The 23765-nt window shown below is 34.9% G+C and overlaps 2 protein-coding genes across 10 annotated transcripts in view; one reads left to right on the forward strand and one right to left on the reverse strand.

The window, feature by feature from the left end:
- The window catches only part of LOC105679715 (adenylate cyclase type 6), a 94449-nt gene extending 72929 nt beyond the window's left edge, over window positions 1–21520 (reverse strand). For all 3 annotated transcript variants that reach the window (XM_067361138.1, XM_012379910.2, XM_067361139.1), the window contains exons 1-2: window positions 19582–21520; window positions 2197–2357 (exon numbers count right to left, since the gene is read on the reverse strand). In XM_067361138.1, the coding sequence (XP_067217239.1) occupies window positions 2197–2277 (81 nt within the window). In that variant the 5' untranslated portion in view covers window positions 2278–2357; window positions 19582–21520. The remainder of the gene's footprint in view (window positions 1–2196; window positions 2358–19581) is intronic.
- LOC105679718 (uncharacterized) overlaps window positions 1–23765 on the forward strand; it is a 143770-nt gene that overhangs the window by 109267 nt on the left and 10738 nt on the right. The gene's annotated exons all lie outside the window — the stretch shown is intronic.

The raw sequence follows: 23765 nt of genomic DNA on the forward strand, positions 1-23765 counted from the left end.
ACCGCGATATAAAATAATGCGGAGATATGTATCTATAAAAGTGTAGCATTAAAACAATAATGCCGTTTTATTGCGAGAACGCGATTGTAAGCGAGAAGCACGCAATTATTGCGGGAGTAATTTGTACATTTGCAAGTGCCTCGTAAATGTCATTTAAACGCACTGTTAAATGTTAGTCGTTTAATTAATCGCGTTTGCCCCATTTTCAAAGGGCATTATATTTCCGATCGCAAAGTTAACGTTATTACCTCGTCTTTCTATTTTCTGTTCCAATCAACGTTTCCATTTTTGATGTAATAGCCTGTTTAAGTGTTTAATGCAATTTTTTCTCATATATTTTACTAGAAATATCTATAATGACGAATTTTTAATTGGATGCATCAGTATGCACAGATTAAAAAGTTTGTTGTATATTAATCGAGATAAAAACAAACTTAATAAAACACTTAATGTATATTCTGTTAAACAATGTGATAATTTATGCCAAGCACTGCGCGAATTCAACTGCTTACGTGCAATAATACAATATTAGTATGTATACGCCTTTACGTTAATTTACATAGAACAACCCCTTTAATGTGCATTAGTGCACACTACTGCATTCGACAGAATTCTCTATAAGCAATCTTGTTCTGTCGAATCTTCGTATTTTTGTTCAATCTATCAAATATGCGAAAAAAGATTATATCTTACATATCTTATTCATTTTATATAAAATTGAAAAATTCCATACATTGGAAATGGATTATTATAAAATATACATTTTATTTAATATAATTGATTAATCTCACCTTTATTTATCTTATAAAATGTTACAGTATTATTCATACAAGAGTAAAAATTATCATCAATGTGGATTATTCCGAACATTTTAAAATGTGTGAAAATTAATGAGGCATATTTTGATACGCATATAAGCGCCGTTTGACACAAACGCAACGATAAAATGACTGAAATGCGTTAATGGATGTTCACTGTCTTTTGATGAAACTAGATGAAATTTTAAGCACTCGGAGCATTTAGTACCGTATGCCTGCGTCCTTTGTCGACGTGTTTCTAACATATGCGTACAATGTGTTCCGCGTGAAGGGTTGATAACATACCAGCTGGCACATTATTATCCCGCCAAATATATCTCCGTAGTACGTAATGAGAGGATTATGTCTACAAGATTGATTATCACCTCTGGCGTTTTATATCATTATCATAGAGGACTTTTCTCATAATTTTAGAATATATCATATGATACTTTTAAATTCTGTTACAATATATAATCTTATAGCTTATTTTTTATTAAACAAAATAATTTTATTTAACAAAATAATATTTCTTCAATCTATAATACTTAACTTTTTTTCGTTTTATATTAGCAGAGTATTGGATTTTATAATCCATTTCTATGCAGAAGCCATTATTGTCAATGCTATATAACTCATTTTAATAATGAGTATGTATTACCTATAGCACATCATACCACGTATAAAATAATTTTATGCTTCTGAATATATCTGCCGATATTAATATTGATGTAAAGTAATAACAATATAAACTTTATTACAAATGTGCATATGCAACGATTGAATTACGTTTATGTCAATCCACGATTATCGATACCGAGAGATATGTAACATAAAGCAATTATGCTCGCCGGAATAATGCATGCTGGCATATTCGTCCAATTTATCCTTTCACAGCCGATTTTACAACAACATGTAAAAATGTAGTTTAGCAATGTACGATATCGCGAAACTATGAACGTTTAACCCGAATAAAAAACTCGCTTATGAATAATGTATGCAAAGGCATGCATCCTTCGCGTGTAACTTGCGATCTCTACCTTTTTTAACGTACAATCGCGAACAAACATGGAAGCACTGCGCACAATTAGGAATAATAATAATAAAAATGTAAAATGTTGGAACATTAACTGCAATATTTAAATACGTTTAAACTAACGATGCTAAAACGGATGTGTTTTGTTATAAATGAGATTTTATTGAAAATTTTTACAACGTTCTCTTTGCGGTAATAATTTAATCTCAACATTGTTTAGATTTTCGTCAAATATTTGATTATATTGAACGAAGTATTGTATTTAAAAATATTGAAAATTTCAAAATTATATTCACGTTTTAATGATGCATATTCTATTCATGCTCGGTATTGTAAAAATGCAATTCCCGGCGAAATGGTTACCTCGTGAGCCCTTCGGCTACCACGAAGACTGAGCCTGTGACTCCATTCCCTTTTCGGGAAATCCATGCCGTATTTCTCCATGTTATCAGTCTTGCCAGACGCTGGAAAGCCTTCCGGGGCAACAGTGCGCGTCGCTCGCTGTCCGTTACTTCATGTTCCTCCTGTACAAAAATAAAATTCATTACACAATCTTTCTTCTCGTCACTGCTTTTTACAGTTGCTTCGCCTAATTACGACGAGCACTTCAATCATGTCTTAAATTAATTAATACTCGATGTGCAACTTAACGTTCCAAGTAACGTTGTTAGTTTATAATAATTTGCGTACTATCGCGAAGAGGCTTTTAGATCCCACGAAACTTGTTAAGCTTTACGTTGCATACAAAATCGTTGCGATGCAGCGATATTCGCATGGATTACGAAAATTAATGTACTTTATAACATCTTTGTTGCAGTTTGATGTTTGCGTTCAATCTATGAAATCTATGAAAACATTATATGTATCTTAAAACAGATAGATGCATTTTCAAACAAGATTATAATAATTCAAGAAATACTACGGGATATTATTTGGTATAATTCATTTTATTGTTAGCGTTTTCACTAATTTCTTCGCGAGCTATAATTTTTTTTTTTTTTTTGTTATAATATACGTTTTTAATTTCTTTATCTTTTTCTTTAAAAATTATAGAGCGCTATATTTCCAAGATTTTCTCTAAATATATTATTTATGTGTTATGGGATTGTCAAAACTAGCTAACTCGGGATCATCAAATATTTGTTTTTTGAAGGAAAATAATGGTTAAAAATTCAATATTCTTTGAAATAATTGATAAATTACTTTAAAAAATTTCATTTGTGATGTCACACTCTTGTGCAGTCTCACTAAGATAACTTAATTTTCCGTAGACAACATAATCGTTAGACAGATAAAACGCTGATCGTCCTGGGACGCTTCTCGGTTCTCGCACCTTGGGACAACTTTACACGTGGCTTGTCGTCGGTGAGAAATTCCGTCTGACGTGTAACTAGTGTCCATATCACGTGTCTAGACAAATAATTTCCAGCAATTCCTACATTGTTTGCGTCTGACCAAGAGAGAAGTTCAAACCGCACAACTGTTTCGTCTAAAATTATAATTCTATAATATTTTTCGTGATGTATAATTCACGAGGTTATAAATATTATAACCTGCGTAGTTTTATCTTCTTTCTCCGACATAATATATTTTCTGAAAATATAATCTTTTGATATTTTATGCAAGTTATATTTTCATCGAATGTAACTGTTTTATGCAGTTTTTCAAAGCTATGGCGACGCGACGCGCGATGAATAAATTAGAAAATCAATTTCAACACGCAGCAGTGAATTGTAAATAATATTTAAAGTTGCATGTGAATAATCAAATTTTTTTATGCGACGACGTTACCGCGCGCTATGTATATAAAATAACGATAACGTTACTTTTCCATTATTTATAATACCGAATATACTTACGGTGACGAGATCGATACTATTAATCTCGCACGTATTAATCTCGCAGTTTGAAATTCATAACATTAACCAATATAATCAACTGTCATGCACTGTGCTGCGAAGTTTGCAAAAGCGTTGATTGTGGGATGTATGATATTGCCTGTTACAACGAAGCAATTATTAATACTGGCAATGGCCAACTGTGTATTATATTATAGCGTAAGCTTGTGTTCGAGATCGATAGATGAAAGTAATTCGCTGTGTGGTTCGCGAAGTTGCAGGCGCCGTATCGTGCGGGTATAATTTATTCCAACCAGTTCCATCATTTCTTTGCTTCCTTATTGTTCGTTGAAATGCGTTTAATCGGAAAATTCTTTTAGAAAATCTGAAAGCAAATTCCTATCAAAATCTATATACGGCACTTTACGCATTTATATTTTGTGTGCGTTTAAAATTGCTTTATTTGATGTATTATCTGAGTTGGCTGTTAATTTATAACTTTATTATAAATCGTGCAATTTAGTTTGTCTATTTTAGTTTGTCAACTATTTATCGAGATTTATCGTTATTATTGATTTTACAAATACTAATGGGTTGTTATTTTTATTATTTATTACATGTAGATTAAAATCGCGTGCCCGACTCTGCCTCCGTCGGATTAATCATGCACAATGGGCGGTATGATGAATGAGGTAAGATTAGGGCTTCTTTCTCGTGGCACATCGGCGGGAATAAAAGTGCCATTCACAGAAACAATTTGTTAGCGAGCATCACTATTTAATGACGAATTAATTAATTATCAAAGCCGTCACTGACGACATTGTTAAATCGAGATTGTAACTCGACGGCTGGCTGCCGCGGCTGACCTCGTTAACAACGTGACACACTAATTAAGCTCGTGAATAATAATTATGATTGGTCGCGCGGAGACGCGTCAGCTCGCATCAGCGGAGTAACGCGCTATATGTTAATTCGTCCGCGTTGCTGTTGTGTCCCATCGCGCGCAAACGTCGAGCCGTCTTATCGTCCCGTTTAATCCGCTAGACCGCGAAATCTCTGCGGAATAAATTACGGTGTGTTACGTCGCCACCATCGTGCACTTTACGTTCGCATACATTACATCAACTGCTTCGATTACCGATTGATACGCCCGACCGGTGACACGGTTCTACCGGGCGCGAGATATTCTACCGCGTAATTAACTCCTCCACGAACAGATGTCTGTTATATTATAATTCTTCTGTATTACACATATATGTACAATATATGTATAATTCGTAAATCACTGTAGAAACACGAATCATGAATTTGCAATGCGCTTTAGAAGCAATCGTGATTTGCTGTGGAAATTATTCATGAAGAATTTAGATTCTTTCGTTAACAAATTATAACTCCGGCCCCCAAAAAGGTTCGTGTGAGAGAAACGTAAACGAGGAAGAGAAATACTACGCCTTTACGCGCATTACTGTATACTTTCGTCTGTTCCTCAAGAAACAATTTATGGCTGTGAGGGGCATTATGTTACATGTGTAATTACAAATTTGCACGAGGATGCGTGGTTGCCTGTGAAAGCGGGACGTTCAAACGTACGGGTACACGTGCGCGTTCTAATTGGCTTCTAATCAAGTAACGACTAACAAGCGTGCGGAAACATGAAACATTCCGCGTCGCGTAGCTTCCGAAATTCCTATCGTAATAATAGGTACGGTGTTAATGTTTGTCTTTCACATCTTGTGCGTGAATTTCCCATTTTTCTTTGAACGGCAGCACTTACTTTTTAAGAAAGTATTTGGAAAATGAGGCTTTATAAAACATTTTAGATGAAAAGTAATTTTGTCCGACACTGGATGTTTTTTATATGAAAACTGTCTGATTTCGAAATTCCGAATGTGAAATTAGAACGCAAAAATTGCTACCGCCTAGTCGATCGCGTGCGTATCAGGTAGAAACTTGCTGCAGCATTTAACATCTTGGCCCAGCCGAGCTTCGTGTAACGTGTAATTTAGCGGGATACCACGTTACAGCGGATACAAGCGAAGGAAACGTTTAAATCCTACGGTCGGCTTTGGATACAATGAGATAAAATTCGTGGCTTCGTTCGTTGAGTTAAGCGTTACCTAACTCGTGCGCGGAACTCGCATTTATCATAATCGTGACACCTTTATCTGTGCGGAGGGTGTAAGTGGAGTGGACCTGACGTGTCCGGATGAATACGCCCTGCGAGCACGAACCTGTGTCTCGATTAGGGATTAACATCGTCTAATATCAGCGGTTGTTGACCCTTGACATCGGACATCGGAGTACGACGCAGTGATATCTTACAATAATGCCTCGCTATACGTTTGACACGCGTCTTGTATTATTTAAATGTTATTTTACAAATTATTATTTATAGATTACTTTCTATAATTGTGATATGCTTTTAGGAAATATTTGTATGTATTTTGAAAATTGTGAGGCGTGTTACATACTTTATCAACGTAAAACAATACTATTGAAACATTATCATTTGTAGTGGGATGCTTTCGATATGAAAAGAGTATTTTACATATATGGATTTTTTTAAGTGGGCGATGTTCTTTGACATTTAATTATTTCTTTGTTATTCTAAAAACTTTGGAATTTAAATTGTAAATTTGATAATACCAAGAATTGAATGAAAAGTTCAAAAATAGACGATATCATCGTCAATTACACTGAGTTTTTTCATTGGTATTATCGAATTTAAAATTAAAATTTCAGAATTTTTAAAATAATGAAGACATAATTAAATGTCAAAGAATATTATCCAATTGGGAAAATTCATATAAAATAGTTTTACATCAAAAATATTAACGTTCTACAAATAACAATGTTTTAATAATATGGTTTTTTCAAATTATAAATTCTTATATTTTTTAATATTGCTATATACACATAGAAAATTATTGCATAATAATGATTATAATTGGAAATAATCTGTCACAGAGTTCTTCAAGTCGTCATACTTTCTTGGTTTTATTATAGCATTTCGAAGGTAAATGTATACGATAGATATCGATAATAGGTATCCTTTACTTGGAATGATCCGACTTTGACAGTTCCTAAATGAGTTTTGTCCGTTGGAATTCTTGTTGGCAGCTGCAATCTAGCGAAATCTAACCAAATTCGCGATTCTTTAGAAGTAGGCGGAATTTAAAGTTCTAATTTTACTTTAGAGATGTTTTATCATTTTTTATCATTTTTTATTTGATCGAATACATAAAATTTTCCTTCTAAAACATTGAATTCTAATAGTCTTATTTAAATAAAAATTTGGTAAATCGACGACGATGATAATTTGCGTAAATCTACAGATTATTTTTCAAAGCGTCATGTTTTCTATTTGTACATTCTGATTTTATTTACTTGCATGGTATACGATGCGTGTATATACACGTGACGTTGGAAAGTTTTTTCATAGGTAAACGTAAATAAAGTTTTAAATGCGCGAGTTGTTTTATAGCAATCATTTTCACCACGACATGGTGAATATTTTTTAATACTGAATAAAACAACGAATTTTCATTAGATATATGCATTATGCAGACTACACAATATTATATTATGTTCATAATGTTGACATAATAAAAACAGCGATTTGTACAGTTGGAAAAATTCACGTACCTTGATTACGTTTCTAACGTCGATCAGATTTCTATTTGAAGTTGATTAAAAATCAGATATTTTTAGCTTACGTCACGACACACCGTATGCAATTCAATACGCGAAGATGAAATAAAGAGCAAAAAAGGAGAGCGTGAACAGTTTCTTCACAACAATAGAACAATTAATTAATGAAAGTGTCTATTAGAGTCGATTGAAACTTTCAACTTCTTTATATGATTCGTTGCAATGAGATCAATTCTCTTTAAACGTTTTAATGGAATTGTCTTGTTTTAAAACTTCGTGATCGTCTAAATTCGTTTGCCTTGTAATTTTGTAATTTCTAAACGTCACTTATCTCTGTAGTCTTTCGGGAAGTAGCGACCGATCATTAAAAGTTATTTAACCGATGAAACGCATTTGTGAAATCAATTTCTAATATTTTAAAAATATATGTGAGATGATTACACGTGAAAAATATATATAGCATATTTTATTAAATTGAATTTTGTTACATATTGTATTTGTATATAACTAAGCCACACGAGCGCACGCGCGCCGACGCGCACTATTTTTTCTCGTTATATAATAATTACATTTATATAATAATTCACATTTTTATTTTTTTTTAAACGAACGTCACGATGACAACCGTTCGATGACGCGTAGTAACGCGCAACGCAAATTGATCAATTAGTAACGCGGAAAAGAGTAAAGAAAAAGTAAAGAACATACCTCTTTTGAGGTGGGATTTTTCAAAGTTTATTACGTTCGTATATGTATATTACATTTAATTACGATATATATATTACATTTGATTATTAACGACCACGAAAAGAGATAATTAATGCCTTTAATTAATTTTCATTATTCTCGGAAGTTTTGGCACAATGAACATCAATTTCCGATTTATTTATACCGGGGAAGCCTAATGTCTTCGATTAAGTTTCACTTAGAGCTTCGCAACTTGGGAGGGTAAGTACAACATGTTGGAGGAAGGGGGGAGGGGAGGAAGAGAGGAAAGTTTGCGCGTGCTTTAAATGAACAATCCAAACTTTTACCATAGTCGATAACACACTTGCGAGTGAACGACCCTTAGCCGGGAGACCAAGTATCCGGAATTATAAATAAATGTCATGTGCATATCTTGGATCGATTTTCGTGCTAAGCGATTTGAATACCTGGTTCTATCGCTGACAAGCGAGTTCTTCGTACTGTGGAATCGTGGGATTGCTACACGCAAACACGGCCCCTACAGGTAAAATATTAAAAAATTCGAATGGCGCATCCCTCCTCGCGATCGATACATGCAAGTTATCATCGCTTGTCCATACGCCGACTATTATCAGACAGCGCGCTTATTCGCGTTATTTATGACATATGTGCGTAGAGCCGTACATTCATTGAAACTATCGTTGGCAATCGAAAGTTTATGGAAATCGATTATTCGTAAATTGATTGATAGCGTCAGATATTTTTATACACGCGTGATTTTCGAATATCAATCAGTTCGTCAAATTTTGCTAAATTTAGCCTGCTGGATTTCACGATTTGAAAAATTGTATGCACTGTAAAAAATTCAAATTTTTGTTCCATTAATATTTGGTTATTTTTTATTTTTTAATTTTTTAATTATTACGAATTAATATTCATTTCAAGATCCATTTCAGCTGTGGAACAGGATTTCTCACTGCTAATTAGTTGCTTTTATCCCAATCTATTATCTGTGGCATTAGTGATTATAAGTTTATATTATTACTGACTCCGTCATTGTTGCTAATTTCTAATACGATATTTAGTTTCAGCCATGCTTTGCAAATATTCGTCATTTGTGCAATTTCGAATATATTACACGGGAAGTTATAAGACATAATATTATTTTTATCAAGATAAAAGTTTTATGAAAATTTTATTTGCAACATTGCGTACATGAGAATTATCCAAGCATTAATAATAGTTTGGCCCGTGAATGTTAAGCTTATAAACTACGCATAAATTTAAATACGCAATTCATTTGCAATTATTGCAGTGACGAAAAACATAATTACTTTATATTATGATTTATATTGTTTAATCATATTTAATATAATGTAAGCGCCTTTTCAATTTACGTCAGTACAAATTCCAGTTTTATCGATAATTTTCTAATTCGAATCGATGTTGGTAGCAAGGTACTATGATAATGCTAATGTGGAAAGCTGACTGCTCATGGTTCTATGATAAACTCGAGCGATGTCGGGTGCTTCAAACAGACTGGGCCGGAAGTTCGAGAAGGAGACTGCGAACTTCCGCCGTAATGCCATCAGCGCGCGCGCGAGATGGACGATTCAAAAATCGGCGACTTTACGTTAATCGGATTCCTGCTCGTTAAGTCGGAAAATCGCGTTAGCGTTAACCCAGTTTGACGAACGCATTGTGGTTGCCGCTGCTTTCGGTCTTAAGACGAACGTACACATATAAACAACATAAAGATGTAAGGGTCAATGCAATCTAATGTCATAAATATCCGCCGAAGCGTTAAAAGTAACATTAAAAGTCGATATCGAGGCAATAACTTGACCGGAAAGACTAGAATTCTTTTTATCCTGATTTTGCATCTTTTTCCATGCGATTTCTAACTTATTTTAAAAATAAATATCTGATAACAGATTTAAAAATAGAGAGATTTAAAGAAAAACTGGGATTGAAACGCGTGATTAGATAGAAAATACAACCCTATTTTTCTTGATTTCTAAAGACTCGTACCAGTTACACTAGCATCGTTTGGATTTAACTTGATAACATTGTAAAGTTTAATTATAGAATTAACTTTATGAGATTATAAAGTTAAATTATATAATTAAATTTGTAAGTATGTGGCTAAAGTCGCGCGTAATGTTAAACACGTTGAATCTTCTTTCTTTCTTTGATTATCTGAAGTGAAATGAATGTCTCGAAGAAGATTACGCTATATCGGACCTATTTAATTCAGATCCTCGACGATTCTCGGACTGAGAATACAGGTTTCATCGCAGGTAAGCGCATTTAGCTAAATGCAACTGAGAATACGAGCTCCCGTTTTTCTGGCGCGATTGTGCTCGCGAAACGCTTTTGTCGCACACGAGATCGCGAGTTTAAGGCCCATTGCACATGCGAGACCGTAGTAATCGACCAATCGAGTGAGAGAGCGCGCTTATCGCATACACACACGATCAGATAATAAAGAGAGAAGAGGGCTCTTTATTTCGTATTCCGTTCTCGTGACCTTATTCGAGATCAACCGGCGCGAGAACCGCACCGGACGAAGCGTTATTAATAATTGGGGCTTGATTAGTCGAAATGATTGTTCTTGCCGCATTCACGTTGGATTATACGGTCCACGATCAACCGTGGCGCGGGTGGATGTGTGCGTTAATTGAATTCATTTTCAAGCGAAACGTTGCCATGGAAAATTGTCATTGTCATTACAAAAAGAAAATTTACGCATACACTAGTGCTCACGAATTATCGAGTCGAATTAACGGTTGATTATTTATCAGCAAAAACTCATTTTACATTCATGTTTAACAATTTTTCTTTCTCTCTCTCTCTCTCTCTCTCTCTCTCTTTTGTGTTGAATAAATCGCAATAACAGTTTCGCGAATTATTCGCGAATTATTCGCGAAGAAATTTTGCATTCATTGTTTTTCGACGAAAAAATGATTTTCCGGGAGGCCCTTTATCTTTCGTAGTCAAATAAACCTAAGCGTTGTTAAATAATAATTCAAATATTAATCCGTGATCGAAATTTACAGCTTACGTAACAGTAGCACGCGGCTGCACTCGAGACATGCAACAGACGAATTATCTACATAGAATTAACTGAAACTGAGTTCGGGCTCGCCGTCTTTCCGACGCCGGCACTGCTTACTCACGCGACTCTATTTTAATCCCGCTTTTGCTTTTGCAAGTCGACCGACTTGCAAAAATTTCGACCTGTGCTGTAATTGAAGCGCGAGCGTCGATGTATGATTTGTTGGCCGAGAAATCAGTATCATGCGGCACAGAAATCGCGCTCGTTCCGCTTGATTGCCCGCTTGGATATCACTCGATTCGTTCCGCTCGGCGATTTTAAAGAAAAAGGAGAAAAGGACAATATTGCTTTGACTCTTAATGGGATTGTCGACCTTTGCGCTAATGTTCATTTTTCGTGATCGATGTGAAAATCGAAAGGCGATGATTAATGCGGGCAAGGTCTCTGGTCAAGGATAAGTTTTGTTACCGTAAAACTCGATTCTTTTATTAAAAAACGTTTAGATTGTACATACAATTCTCATGATGGACTCTTATTTTATATTTTACTTTTAATGTTATAAATACCATGACAACTTTATAGTTCTTAAAAAGTTTTGGTGCATTTTTATTGTATTGCCTCATGCAAGTAAAATGAGAATAGCCGCTTTCGGAAAATTATATTTTTTCATTTTTATTGCTATTGTGCATTTGTCGCAGATTTACTAAGCGAGCTGTACCGTGCAGATACAATCGAATAATTTATGAGAAAGAATGATAAAGTGAATATTGCAAAATAAAAGCGAAAGAATAGTGGAGAAATGGCAGTACGACCCACTTTTATGTGCCATTTTAGAAATTTAAGTTGTTGTTACTAAGATAAAAAAAGTACTGAATTGCAAGGAAAAGTGGCATGTCTTTCGTGAATGGTGGAAATATTAAATAAATTACAAATGAGTCTTATATTTGCTCTTACAGTTATTATTTAATAATCGTAGTTTAAAAAGGCTATTGGAGCATGAGCTGGTTAGAATTGTTGAATAAATTCAGTTTATTAACCATATGCAAACGTTTCGACTTATTGGGATTGTGTTAGTATAGTCGAATGAGAAATTCATTCGAGTTTCATTCACCGTCATAGACACACACATCTTATTTAACTTACACAAATTTATACGACAGTGACGAGTTTTAAACTATGACATACATTTTTTAATTAACTACATTAAATTCAACGTTCTATGACGATAATAACACAATTAGTAAACAAGAAAGGAATACAAATGTATATACATCATTACTATAGTAAAACGATAGACATTGAAGACTAATATGAACACACCAGCACTTCGAGAGCGTTCTTGTATCAATTTCAATTTATGTTAACAACAATTTATGTTAGCTTTTAAGTATAAATTTATACACTGAGCACATCCCAATAGGCCGAAACATTTGTATATCGTTAATAAATTGAATTTATTGAGCAATTCTAACCAGCTCATGCTCTAATAGCCTTTTTAAACTACGATTATTGAAATATTAAATGTTGTAAATATTTATAGAAGTCTTCTAGATTTAACATCAGTTCTGAAATATTTTTATTAATTCAGCCTTACAAAAATATTCATCAACAAACAATATCAGTAAGGATAACAAATGGCGTTTAAATAAATAATTTTTTAGAGAGAAGTCAGTAAGTAATTGTATAATTGTACTTGTATTTGTACAGAAAAATCTATTTTCCTGTTTTTCTGCGAAAGAAATCTATATAGTCATAAATTAAACAGACAGTAAGTAATGGAGAAAATTTTCTATGCTTAGCATTTTTTATGCTTATGAAAAAACAGATTGATGTAAATTCCGGACATAGTTTTCCTTCATAAAAGGTCTTTGCGAGAAGAGTTGTTGAATGGAATGGAAGCAGTTGACTGAATGAAAATAATACTCGGCATGACGAGATGGGCTGCATGTCAGGTGTAACAAGTAGAAACGTAATTCACTGTGCTCCGCGACATATTTCTATAATGAAAATTTAATGGTGAACGCTAATGTACGAATGCTTGGAGGAAAAAAATGTTACACCGTTGAATGAACTTAACGAGGAAATGCAACGGGATAGTAGGACTTGGAGTACGCGCTTTATGCGCGACGCAGCGAGATTCATGAGTTTTATGACGAGTAATTTATTGAACAGTGTACATTGCGTGTATCGTGTATCACATTAATTGTTTTACGCGTACTTGATTGTGATATTGTGTAGTGCTAATTAAAGTTTGAAGCTCTACATAATAATTAATTAATCAGCACGAAAGACCGGGTCACAATATCATTTGCCATCGTGTCACGCGTACCACGCGAAAATTGCATAGCAATTGGAGATTGATGCACGAAATAACGTCATTCGTACTCTCGCGTAATTTTGTATTTAGTTAACCTGATTGAAGTGTGATCTGTCTTTTGTTATCAGTATCGAGTTCCGCAGAAAACAATACGAATCAATCGGGAAGTTAATTTAATAAACATAACATACCTTATAATATCTATTAAAATATTTTTTAATTATCCAATTTCATAAATTTCTAATTTAGAAATGTTTCAATAATGTCACAAAAATTCAATACATTATTTCAAATATAAATTTGCGCCAAAATTATTTGTGCTTTTTGACAATTAAACAATTAATTAACTGAAACTTAATTAAAATTAAAATTACAAAAGTTGACTGCGTAGTTATTAATTTTAATTTATTCGCATAAGAAATCTCATGTCATTTGCGTTATTGGTTTCAAACAAGTACAATTTTCTACCGAATTGCTCGCTTCTCATGCATTATGCATCATATCATATCACATCACAAGGGACCATCGTAGTAGAGAAAAAGCCCGGAAAAGTTGTTGGACTTGCTCGTGCGTACGCGTTTCGAGCGGAATTGGATTAAGCGATTCGAGCGAGTCACGCAAGAGCGATTATACGACGATCGGCGATAAGGAAATTATTACTCTGGCATACTCTGTTTACTTGTTTACCGATATGTACGAGGGTTCCATCCGGCGCGCCATAATGGCGCAGGATGACACAACACGCGCGATCTTTCCGCCTCGATTTGTGTTTGCCTCCGATCCTATTTTATTGAGCGAGACCAGAGGGTGGAGAGCGGCTATTTCTTGGACGTGGAAAATTAATTTCTTCCACAAGATGGGGAGAGACTACAATTTCCACGGGAAAGATTTAACTCCAGAATGCATAGTCGCAGTGAGAAAGAAACAAACGCCAGAAAAGATAAAACTAAAAGTACAGAGACCGAGAAAGTTAACTTGAATATTTTAGAAAAGTAGATTAACGAAAATCTGCAGTTAATGAGAAATCTTTGTAATGCATTTGTCAAAATATTAACAACTGTATTGTAATAACTTTGAGAGGAAAAGAAAACGTAATTTAAAGGAAGAAAGCTTTACAAATACGAGCGACGTGTTATGATACGTGAATCCCTTTTTTATCGGATTTAACAAATACTTTATGTTTCTTGGGATTAATTGTAGTGTTTCGGTCCGAAATCAGTGCAAATGTGGCCGTTAGTATCTGTGTGTAAAATCTCAAGGGCTGTCAAAAAGCGCGAATATGCTTCTCTTCCTTGTTTAGGTAGACGTGACTATTCTTTAAACGCGGAAGTTGATGCGCGAGATAAGGTTGTCCGTTCTAAGGAAGATTAACGAGCCAGCTTCAAGCCGTTATCGCGTTTTCGATCGCGGGGTTACTTAACGCTAACGTTTTACGCCCCGTTTAGTAACAGTAGAATGCACTATAATGTGTTATGCAAATTTATCGAACGAAATTTCGAGGAAATCGCCGATGGCGCTTACATCGCAAAAATATCTTTACCTCGCGGCGCGTAATCTGAGCGCATCGTGCAATTAACATAGCGCTAGGCACATTGCGGCGATACCCTACGATGGAGATAACGATATTAATTATATCGGTTGCAACATTTGCGCCTGTTATTTCATTGCAAAATTCAATGGAGCGAGCAGAACAACGATTAATTAACGTTTGCGGTGGTTCACGATTTTCCCTCGTTACAGACATGTAATCCGATGGAATTGGTGCTATTTTTACACATCATCACGCAATAAAATCAAGAAAATTGCAATCTGCCAATAGAATGTTATAACTTGTGTTGACGCACATTACTCCGTTAAAGCAATGAGAAATAATTTGCCATTTATTGTTATTCAATTAAATTATTGAATTAAATGGCCTCGTGTATTTGTTTTATTGAAATATTAGAGCATTCGAACAGTAATTCACTATTCTATAAAACAAAACAATCGATTTGTCATTCTATTTGTTATACCGGTATTATTTCTCACGCGATTTTTTTTCTTTTTTTACTGAAATACTATATATTAGTATGACCATTTCAGAATTTGTGTATCAAGTGCCATTCGTTGGGGATAGTGTCGAGTGTCGAGTGAAAAATCGCGCTTTATAGGGAAAATTGGAACACGCGTTTTATTTTTCTTTTGAAACAAAACAAAAACTGACGCAGTTGTGAAAAAAAAGAAAGAGATATTTTAACAATTGCTTGCTCCGTGAAAATTTGTTCAACACCGATTTGCCAATAGTCGATATTACTAATCTTATTTTGCCATTCTATTGCGATATGTATATTGGTTTGGTATTATAATGTCAAATAGTCCACATTTCTCGATGCTTAAGAGCTTACTTGCATTTGAATTTGCCGATTATATCAAACGTCCCGTGTTATTAAGACGTCTCCTTCACTTTGATGAATCGTAAGCGCGATTCGATTTGACGTAATGTTCCTTTCCTCTTAGCACCGCGTTTATGCAAGTCACAGTCTCTTAATGACGCGCCACGTCGTACGATTATGAGTGCAGGTACCCTCATGATCGCTGCGTGTAGCCTTGTCCGATCAAGACCTGACTATACTACTGACGAATCCATGGGGACGGTGTTATCGGAAAAAATTACGTTATAACGCGATATCGACACTTGCATTATAATCAGAAAAGTATGTTCGACAGTGATTAAAAAGCCGATACGAAGCATAATACATTATTACATAATTTATGATGAATTATTATTCTGCCAAAGAATGAGAGTTTACTGACAGAAGTGACACTTAGATCGTGAAAATTTATCAAAGCAAATATAAAACTTCTTTATACATTAAATTTACTTATTGATCACATTTAGTTTTTGTATGTATAATTTTTTCATGATTTATAACATTTTAATTATAATTACGCAAGCAAAATGTATTAATTAGAATGTGTGAGATAAAATTACAGTTAATGACAGAATTGAAGGACAGATTGAATCTTGAATTAAATTTCGGTTAACGATTATATTTTATTTTATATACTACCTACATTATATTTTTACTTAATTATATATTATTATATTAATATGTTACACTTATATATAATTTTAACAGCATGGTATCCATATTTTCTCCTGTTAAAACTTAATTAGATTATTGACTATCATATTATGTAAGACATAGTTTGTCGGAAACATAATAATCAATTTCAACCTTTCAGGCACGTGCGTGGCTTTTATATGGTGTACCATCAATCAATGCTCGATTACGTGGAATAGTTGCAAAGATGACTTCCCATATTTATTATAATAATTACACGTGAACAAAGTTATTATTATCTCCAGAGAAAGACGTAAATTAATAATAAACTTCAATAAAATTTATATTGTATATGCTGTACAAGATAATAATAGCGCATAGTTTATGTAATAATAATATAGTTGCAAACGTCAGTGAATTATATTGGCAAGAGAGAGAGAGAGAGAGAACTTCTACACCATCTATATTATTATCTTACAACTTGCGCGCTCAGCGCGTCTGTAATAACAAACCAGCGTTGATTTAATTATGGACGGTGATCAAAACTGCATTTTCACGCAAAAGTCGGTTACCAATGGTACGGTAGCAATCGGGGAACGCAAAACAGGGAGTAACGATGTTACCGCTGTCACGGGGATCTCGTGTGCGAGTTAAATGAATTCAATGCGAAAATGTTACGAGAACAAATATCGCGTGGAGGAAGCTGAGTAGATATGGGTGGGAGCAACGAAACGGTGCATTAAATCACTCGCGCGCAAGCACGTGGCAGTAGTAGAAGGCGAAAATGACCAAGATGGAGTTCCGCACTCAATCCCGAGCTCCACTTCGAATTGTGTGCTCTCGTACGCCGGAATTTGGTTAGCGATAATGTAATCCCTCGGACGAAGGTACAAACGGCGAAACAGTGTAGCTGGTATCGCGCGACCGCCGCGTCAGAATATTCGAATAAACTTCCGGTGATATCGGTGTTATAATTAATATTAATTAATTACGCGCCCGCAGTTCGCATCGCGCGTAACCGAGCGAAAACACATGCCCGACGTAAAGTCGAGGCTGCTTATAAATATTCAATGTTGAAATAGAAAATTGCCTTGCTTCGAAAATTCCATCCGTTTCGGTTTGATATATAGATGTGGGAATTTAACACCGCTCGCGCTGTAATGAATAATTATGTTGAAATAATAGTGTCATCTCAAAAATTAATATCCCTGAATTGCCTCACTTTTAATCTAACTGGAATTACATATAACTGCGTCGAATCTATAATGCAATTTCGTTTTAGTGCATTTCAAAGCACACGTAACTATGCCATGTCAGCTGCGCCACTATGTCGAGCCGCAATTGGCTCGAGAGACTTCAGTTTCGCGCGACAAGTCCCAACTCGATATTCCGCCTCGAAGAAGTGACGCTCGGCGACAGGACCGACACAATATACACACGACAGACGGAAGTTAGCGGCGCGTGAGGACTACTTCCGACACGACCACTGCGGGCTTTCGGCGTCGAATTTCGCGTTCTGTGAAAACTTTCGATTGCTAACATTGTCTGATATTTCGTTTCCTGTGTTGCGCGACTCTATATACAAAACTCGATTTGCTCACCAGAGGAAATTGAATTTTTGCAAAGAGACCTAATAAGTTCGTCGAGAAATGGAACAATGTAATAATTAGGGTTAGATGTACTAACAACGGGGAATTATTTATTTAATTTGGTGGAACATGCATTTTATTCTGGAGTTATTTCCGCGATTAACGATACGATAAGTTGATTAAAAATCATTCTTCATTAAAAGAAATTTTGGAAGACAGAATTGTAATAGTAGAAAACTGACACGTATATGAAATTTTATTGTATTTTAATGAAATATTCTGACAATAAATATAAATTTAATTTTAAACATTTAATACAATATTGCAAATATAAAACGTTCAATAAAAGAAAAAATTGATGCAGAATCTAAATGATAAATATTACGATTTTAATTATAAGTTTACATCGGAATTTAAAATAATCTGTTTGCTTCAGAAAATATTTGTTACTTTTTTTCGTTTAGTCTCTCAAGCCAAAAGAAGCAATTACAGACACCTGCTATTGTAGATAGGATAAACAGGCCGGTATCGTGAGATAAATTGTTTCTTTGTGAAACTATCAGTGAGATCACTTTACTCTCGCTGTTCGTCACTGTATGTTCATGGCTTTCGTGTGTCTTCGCGGATGCGATTAGCGAGTCCGGTACACTAATTGATGGTAAAATTCATGCGTCCGTACTTCGCCTCGCATTCGATCTTGACACGTTTGTCACTGTCATTCTTTTGTAAATTTTCTCGATTAACGTTAATTTGATGCAGAAAACAAAGTATGTATTATCAATCTTGTTTAAACAAAAAAAAATGTAAAAGCGTTACAAATATTGGAATTACTGCACACTCAAACGATCGAGTAAATCCAAAGTGGTACAATCGTAGAATAATCTGCAATTTCACGCGTCGATTAGCACACGATAGAATTGTCAATACAGTTTTTCAATTATTTTTTAATTGAATGCATTTTCAACAATACTTTTGTAATTTCCTTTGACACTTTCGATCCGATATGTTTTCGCATTATAGAGAGCGAGATGAATATTGCAGGTATTAAATACATACTTTATAATGTGGACACAGACTGCCTAGTTTATCCCCGGGATGAGACGCAGTTTTCATTCTCGCCGTAAGTTTTGAAGTAATGGAAACTTTAATGGAATTCAATACGGTGCCTTCGCGCGTCTTTGCGTTCCCAGCAAAGTGACAAACGCCAACTTGCAGGATTGGCGGATAAAAATAATTGAAATTATCGCGTAAGTACTTTATAATGAGAGATTTAATAATATCCGCGATAACAAATTTCTCTTTCTGTTTCTTATCACAAGTTATTGAACTGTTAATATCGTAGAATTGTGTGAAAGAATTAAGCTCTGAAAAAAGTGAAATAAAATTATCAAGTCAAAACTTTGTTAAATAAAAATTGCTTTTGAAATTCTATACGTATAATATTTGTTTTCTACATGTTTATATTGTTTTCTTTTTAATCACATATTTGAGAGAATTTTTGCAGAGAGAATTTTGCTATTCCCTATTTTAATAAATTCGGTATAATAGTTGAAAATGTACTCACTTCACATTATGCAGCATCTCAACGCGTCTCCCATCGTTATTGACTTCTCTCTTTCGCTCTTTCTCTATCTCTTCAGATTTTTCTCAGCAACATCCCCCGATTATTGCTTGACGAATCGGTTTTCACGACACGCTTCGACCCTTTTCAAGCACAACAGCGGATGGCACAGCAAAATCTCTTGAAATGATGCGCGATAGTTGTCTTTATCTCTCGATCACTGCATTTGAGCGCTATGGCAAGCGTTTTGGTGTATATAGAAATCTTCGGAGTGCAACGACGATGCACCGGAACGCGTCGGACTGACATTTAAGTTTGGCGAGTCGCGTTATCAAACTGCGCTTTGCAAAACGGTGCCGCGAACTCAACGCTTGTCGTCAGTCATACCGCCGCTGGAAGATCGCAGTTAGTTCGAGATTATCCAGATGGTGATCCCAACGAAGTGACTTCCACGCTTCATCGCGCGTCAGCAGATTCGGCGCTAATGCGATATCGGAAAAAGGATTATTCCTTTCTAGAATGGTTTTCTTCCGTTAATCAACCCGTTGGGGATTAAATGTTATATCTTTTCATTTATTATTCTTGCTTTTATTATTTTCCTTAGCCGCGAGCCTCGCGAGAGCGGCAGATGTGTAATCGGAAAGAAAAGATGTTCCTCTCGTACACGAAGTTTCTTTGTTCCACGAGAATTGTTATTACAAGTTTCTCAAACGTAGAAGAGATAACTCGAGAATTTTGCGAAATATTGCATGCAGAGGAAATACAATGATTTCACATTTATAAGTTCGAACGAAGACGGTATTACATCGTCCAGAGACGCTCGAAATTATTTGCTATTCTCGGGATTTTAGTTTTTATTTTTATTTTTCGTTGAAATTAAATAATGTCTAATTTTTACTCGGAAATTTTAACTCCAAAGGTACAGCTGCTCGAGATCGTTTCATTTTTGCAAAGGTTTTTTTAACCTTTTTCTCAAATCTTGTTTAGTCCGAAATTTACGTTATTTGATATTCCGTTTGTATCTCAAGGTTTTAATTTGTGCGAGAGCGATAGCAGGTCGTTAAAACGCTCAGCATTTCTTTTTATTTCTGAAACAGCGTATTTTTCTACAATTTTTCGTTGATTTCTTCTTCTGCATTATTTTTATCTTATTTTTCAGGATTATATCATGCGTAATTTGAAACTTGTGGGATTCGATGCAGCCACTTGATTCCGTCCCGATATTCCCTTTGGTCCGAATTTGAATTTAATCGGCACGAGATCGATTCCGATTATCAGCGTGCGCGATTGCTCTTCTCACGAAGTGTTCTCGATGCTTGATCTTAATGCTACGCGCGTTCCCTTAATGCCCTTAATGCGTGCAGTCACGGAGGTGCGTGCCGTTCGTACACCGATTATCGTCCTAAACGCGCGGATTGTCGATCGGTCAATCGAAAGATTACGGCTGACCCAAGAACATCTTACTCTACTTTGGCGATTCGTCTTTTCCTTCTTCCACTTGCCTCGATCCGTGACTGATTAAAGCTGACTTCGTGATTAATTACGTTGTTAAATAGTTTATTTCAAACGAATTTCTGCATCTGACAAATCCGGCGATCATCTCGGTCGACCCTTCGCGGAAGGTAAATTCTCCTTCGGGAGAATTCGCGAAAATCGGAACTATTTGTTGTCGAAAGTCAATTATTCGTCGCGGATGGAAACATTTGCGATGCACTATAATTAAATGCACAATTTGAGAGAAGCGAATTGTATTCTGATTAATTGCTCGCGTAATGATCCTTGAAGGACCGGCAAAGTCATCGAAACTTTGACTTCTGTCTCGACATACGAGCACAGGCGGAGCTTTCAAAAGTTCGTCGACCGGTTCGAGTTCAACTTTGCTATATAAAATGAGCACGATACGTCTCACACGGATGCCGCGCGACGACTGAGGTTGACTGACGACGCCGCGCCGGCCGCGCGCTGCTCCGAGTTTCACGCCGATTTCCGTCGTCACGTGACGCGGCTGCCCCGCCGACGCCGCGACGCGTGGCGTCACGACGCAACGTTCATGGCAGCTTTTTCACCTGTCATCTTTGAGGAGCAAGCATCACACAATCAGATATATTTATTGTCAATGTAAGTATTCGCGCAAAAGTCTTCAATCGATAAATTCGTAATAAAGATTAAATCCGTTATTGAGCGTGTGTGCTTGCTCAAAACAGTAACGACGGTATTTTTCAGAGACAAAACGATATATCATACAATATATGTAGAAGAAACTAATATTGTTTTAATTAAATTTATTTCAAAAATCTATATATATATAAATTTATTTCATAAATCTAAAAAAATTACACATATTCTATAGATAGAAATCTAATATGCAGTCACACCAGTAAGTCGTCCAGTTACCATCGTGTTCTCAATAATAGTCTGGCATCTCCATGGTATGTTATCTATTATAGTACAGAGATACCAGACTATTATTGATCACGATGGTGACTGGATGATTTACTGACATGGTCTTATATCACATTTTTATGTGTAATGTGTTTTTAGATTTATTGAAATAAATTTAATAAGAGAAATGCCGATTATCTTCTTTTTATACGTACTGTAAATAAAATTAAAAATAAAAGATTCACGTATGATTTGCACATTTAACGACTCTTGGAGAAAAGAAAAGTGAGAAAATGTTTTTCCAGAATACATCTTCGCATGTTCTGCATCTTATTTGCATATAATTGTCACACTGAAATTTATGTTGAATTAAAATTGGCGAAGTGGCAGTCATAAAAAGTTGAAGTAGAATTGCCAGGAAAACTGGTTTTATCCTGTCCACAACAACGTTATGCGCTTTTCAATGACGCATTTAAGCTTAGGTCTTACGAGGGCTTAAATGTAAAATTCAAGAATAGTAAGAAAGGATATGCGAAAGAAAGAGACGACAAAAAGAAGAATTATTATTCCGAAACTATTATTTCGAAACAAAAGTTTAATCGCATGGATTGGAATGGCGCCATAAATCTGGGAGGAAAACGTGTAAATTTGCATATATAGTCAAGTTAGTGCGTACTAACAGTGTACTTTAGTAAAAAGCAATTTAGTTAAAATCATAAATATAGTGACAATATCGTAAAATAATATTAATATTACACATAATCGTACCTTGTAGCAATATATTTTACATTGTATTCGGACTCAATGAGAAATGATAGATAACAATAACCGGCGATTACGTGTATACGATAATTGCTCTATTGCTTGCCAACTGACAGAATTGGCTGATTGAAGTGACACTTGGCGGATAATCGAAGTCTGGCTGGCAAATAACGGAAGGCCTATCAATCGATCTCGATAATGCTGTGTGCCCATCAAACGGCAGTGTCGTGAATCGCAAAGACGGACGTAGCGAATTAAACGGAATCCCGAACAAAAGTCGGGGAAAGTGAATTACATTTTAATAGAAAGAAAATGACGAGTAAATATGAGTATAGCGTTAATGTACGAGGTGTCCCATTAACTGTTAAGAAATCCTCTTCGACGACATTTCCAATATTGAGGTGCTTTTTCTTTCAACTTGATTCTGTAGGGAAATAAAAGAGATATCTCTCGAGTTCTATGATGGTAAAACGCGAATACCGGGTGACTTTAAACTTTTAAATGAGATTGCGACGGGAATTCTTTTGCGCATCGCGATTCCCGGTGAGCGTATTCACGCCGTAGTTATAAAACACTGAATATCTCTGCATGATTGCAGGTTTTATATTAATGTGACATATACATATTATCTTGGAATCTCACAATTTTGGAGAATTTGTTTTTGTAACTTTATCATTAAAATATTTAAATATTAAACGTCTTTTGCGAAATAAATTGCAAAATTTGTAATTGTGATAATATAAATTCCAGCATATAAAATTTTTTAATTCAAAAAGCAAATAAAATTTTTTATTTAATTATGACAACTATAAGCTTAATTCGTAAACAACTTAAAAAAAAAAATTGATTAAGATTTAAAGCTTAAGAGATTTTTTAAAATTAAGGTTCTCTAAGGTTCCAAAATAAAGTTTCTTTCCCCACAACAAGAATTAATATTTATCTTTTTCCTTGGAAGTTATTTTATCACAGATTATCTTTCAATCGTTCATAATAATTGTTGGTAAAGGTTTAAAAATTTTTTAATTAATTCTAGAATAAAACTG

This window comes from Linepithema humile, chromosome 1 (genome assembly GCF_040581485.1).
Source record: "Linepithema humile isolate Giens D197 chromosome 1, Lhum_UNIL_v1.0, whole genome shotgun sequence".
NCBI classification, from domain to species: domain Eukaryota; kingdom Metazoa; phylum Arthropoda; class Insecta; order Hymenoptera; family Formicidae; genus Linepithema; species Linepithema humile.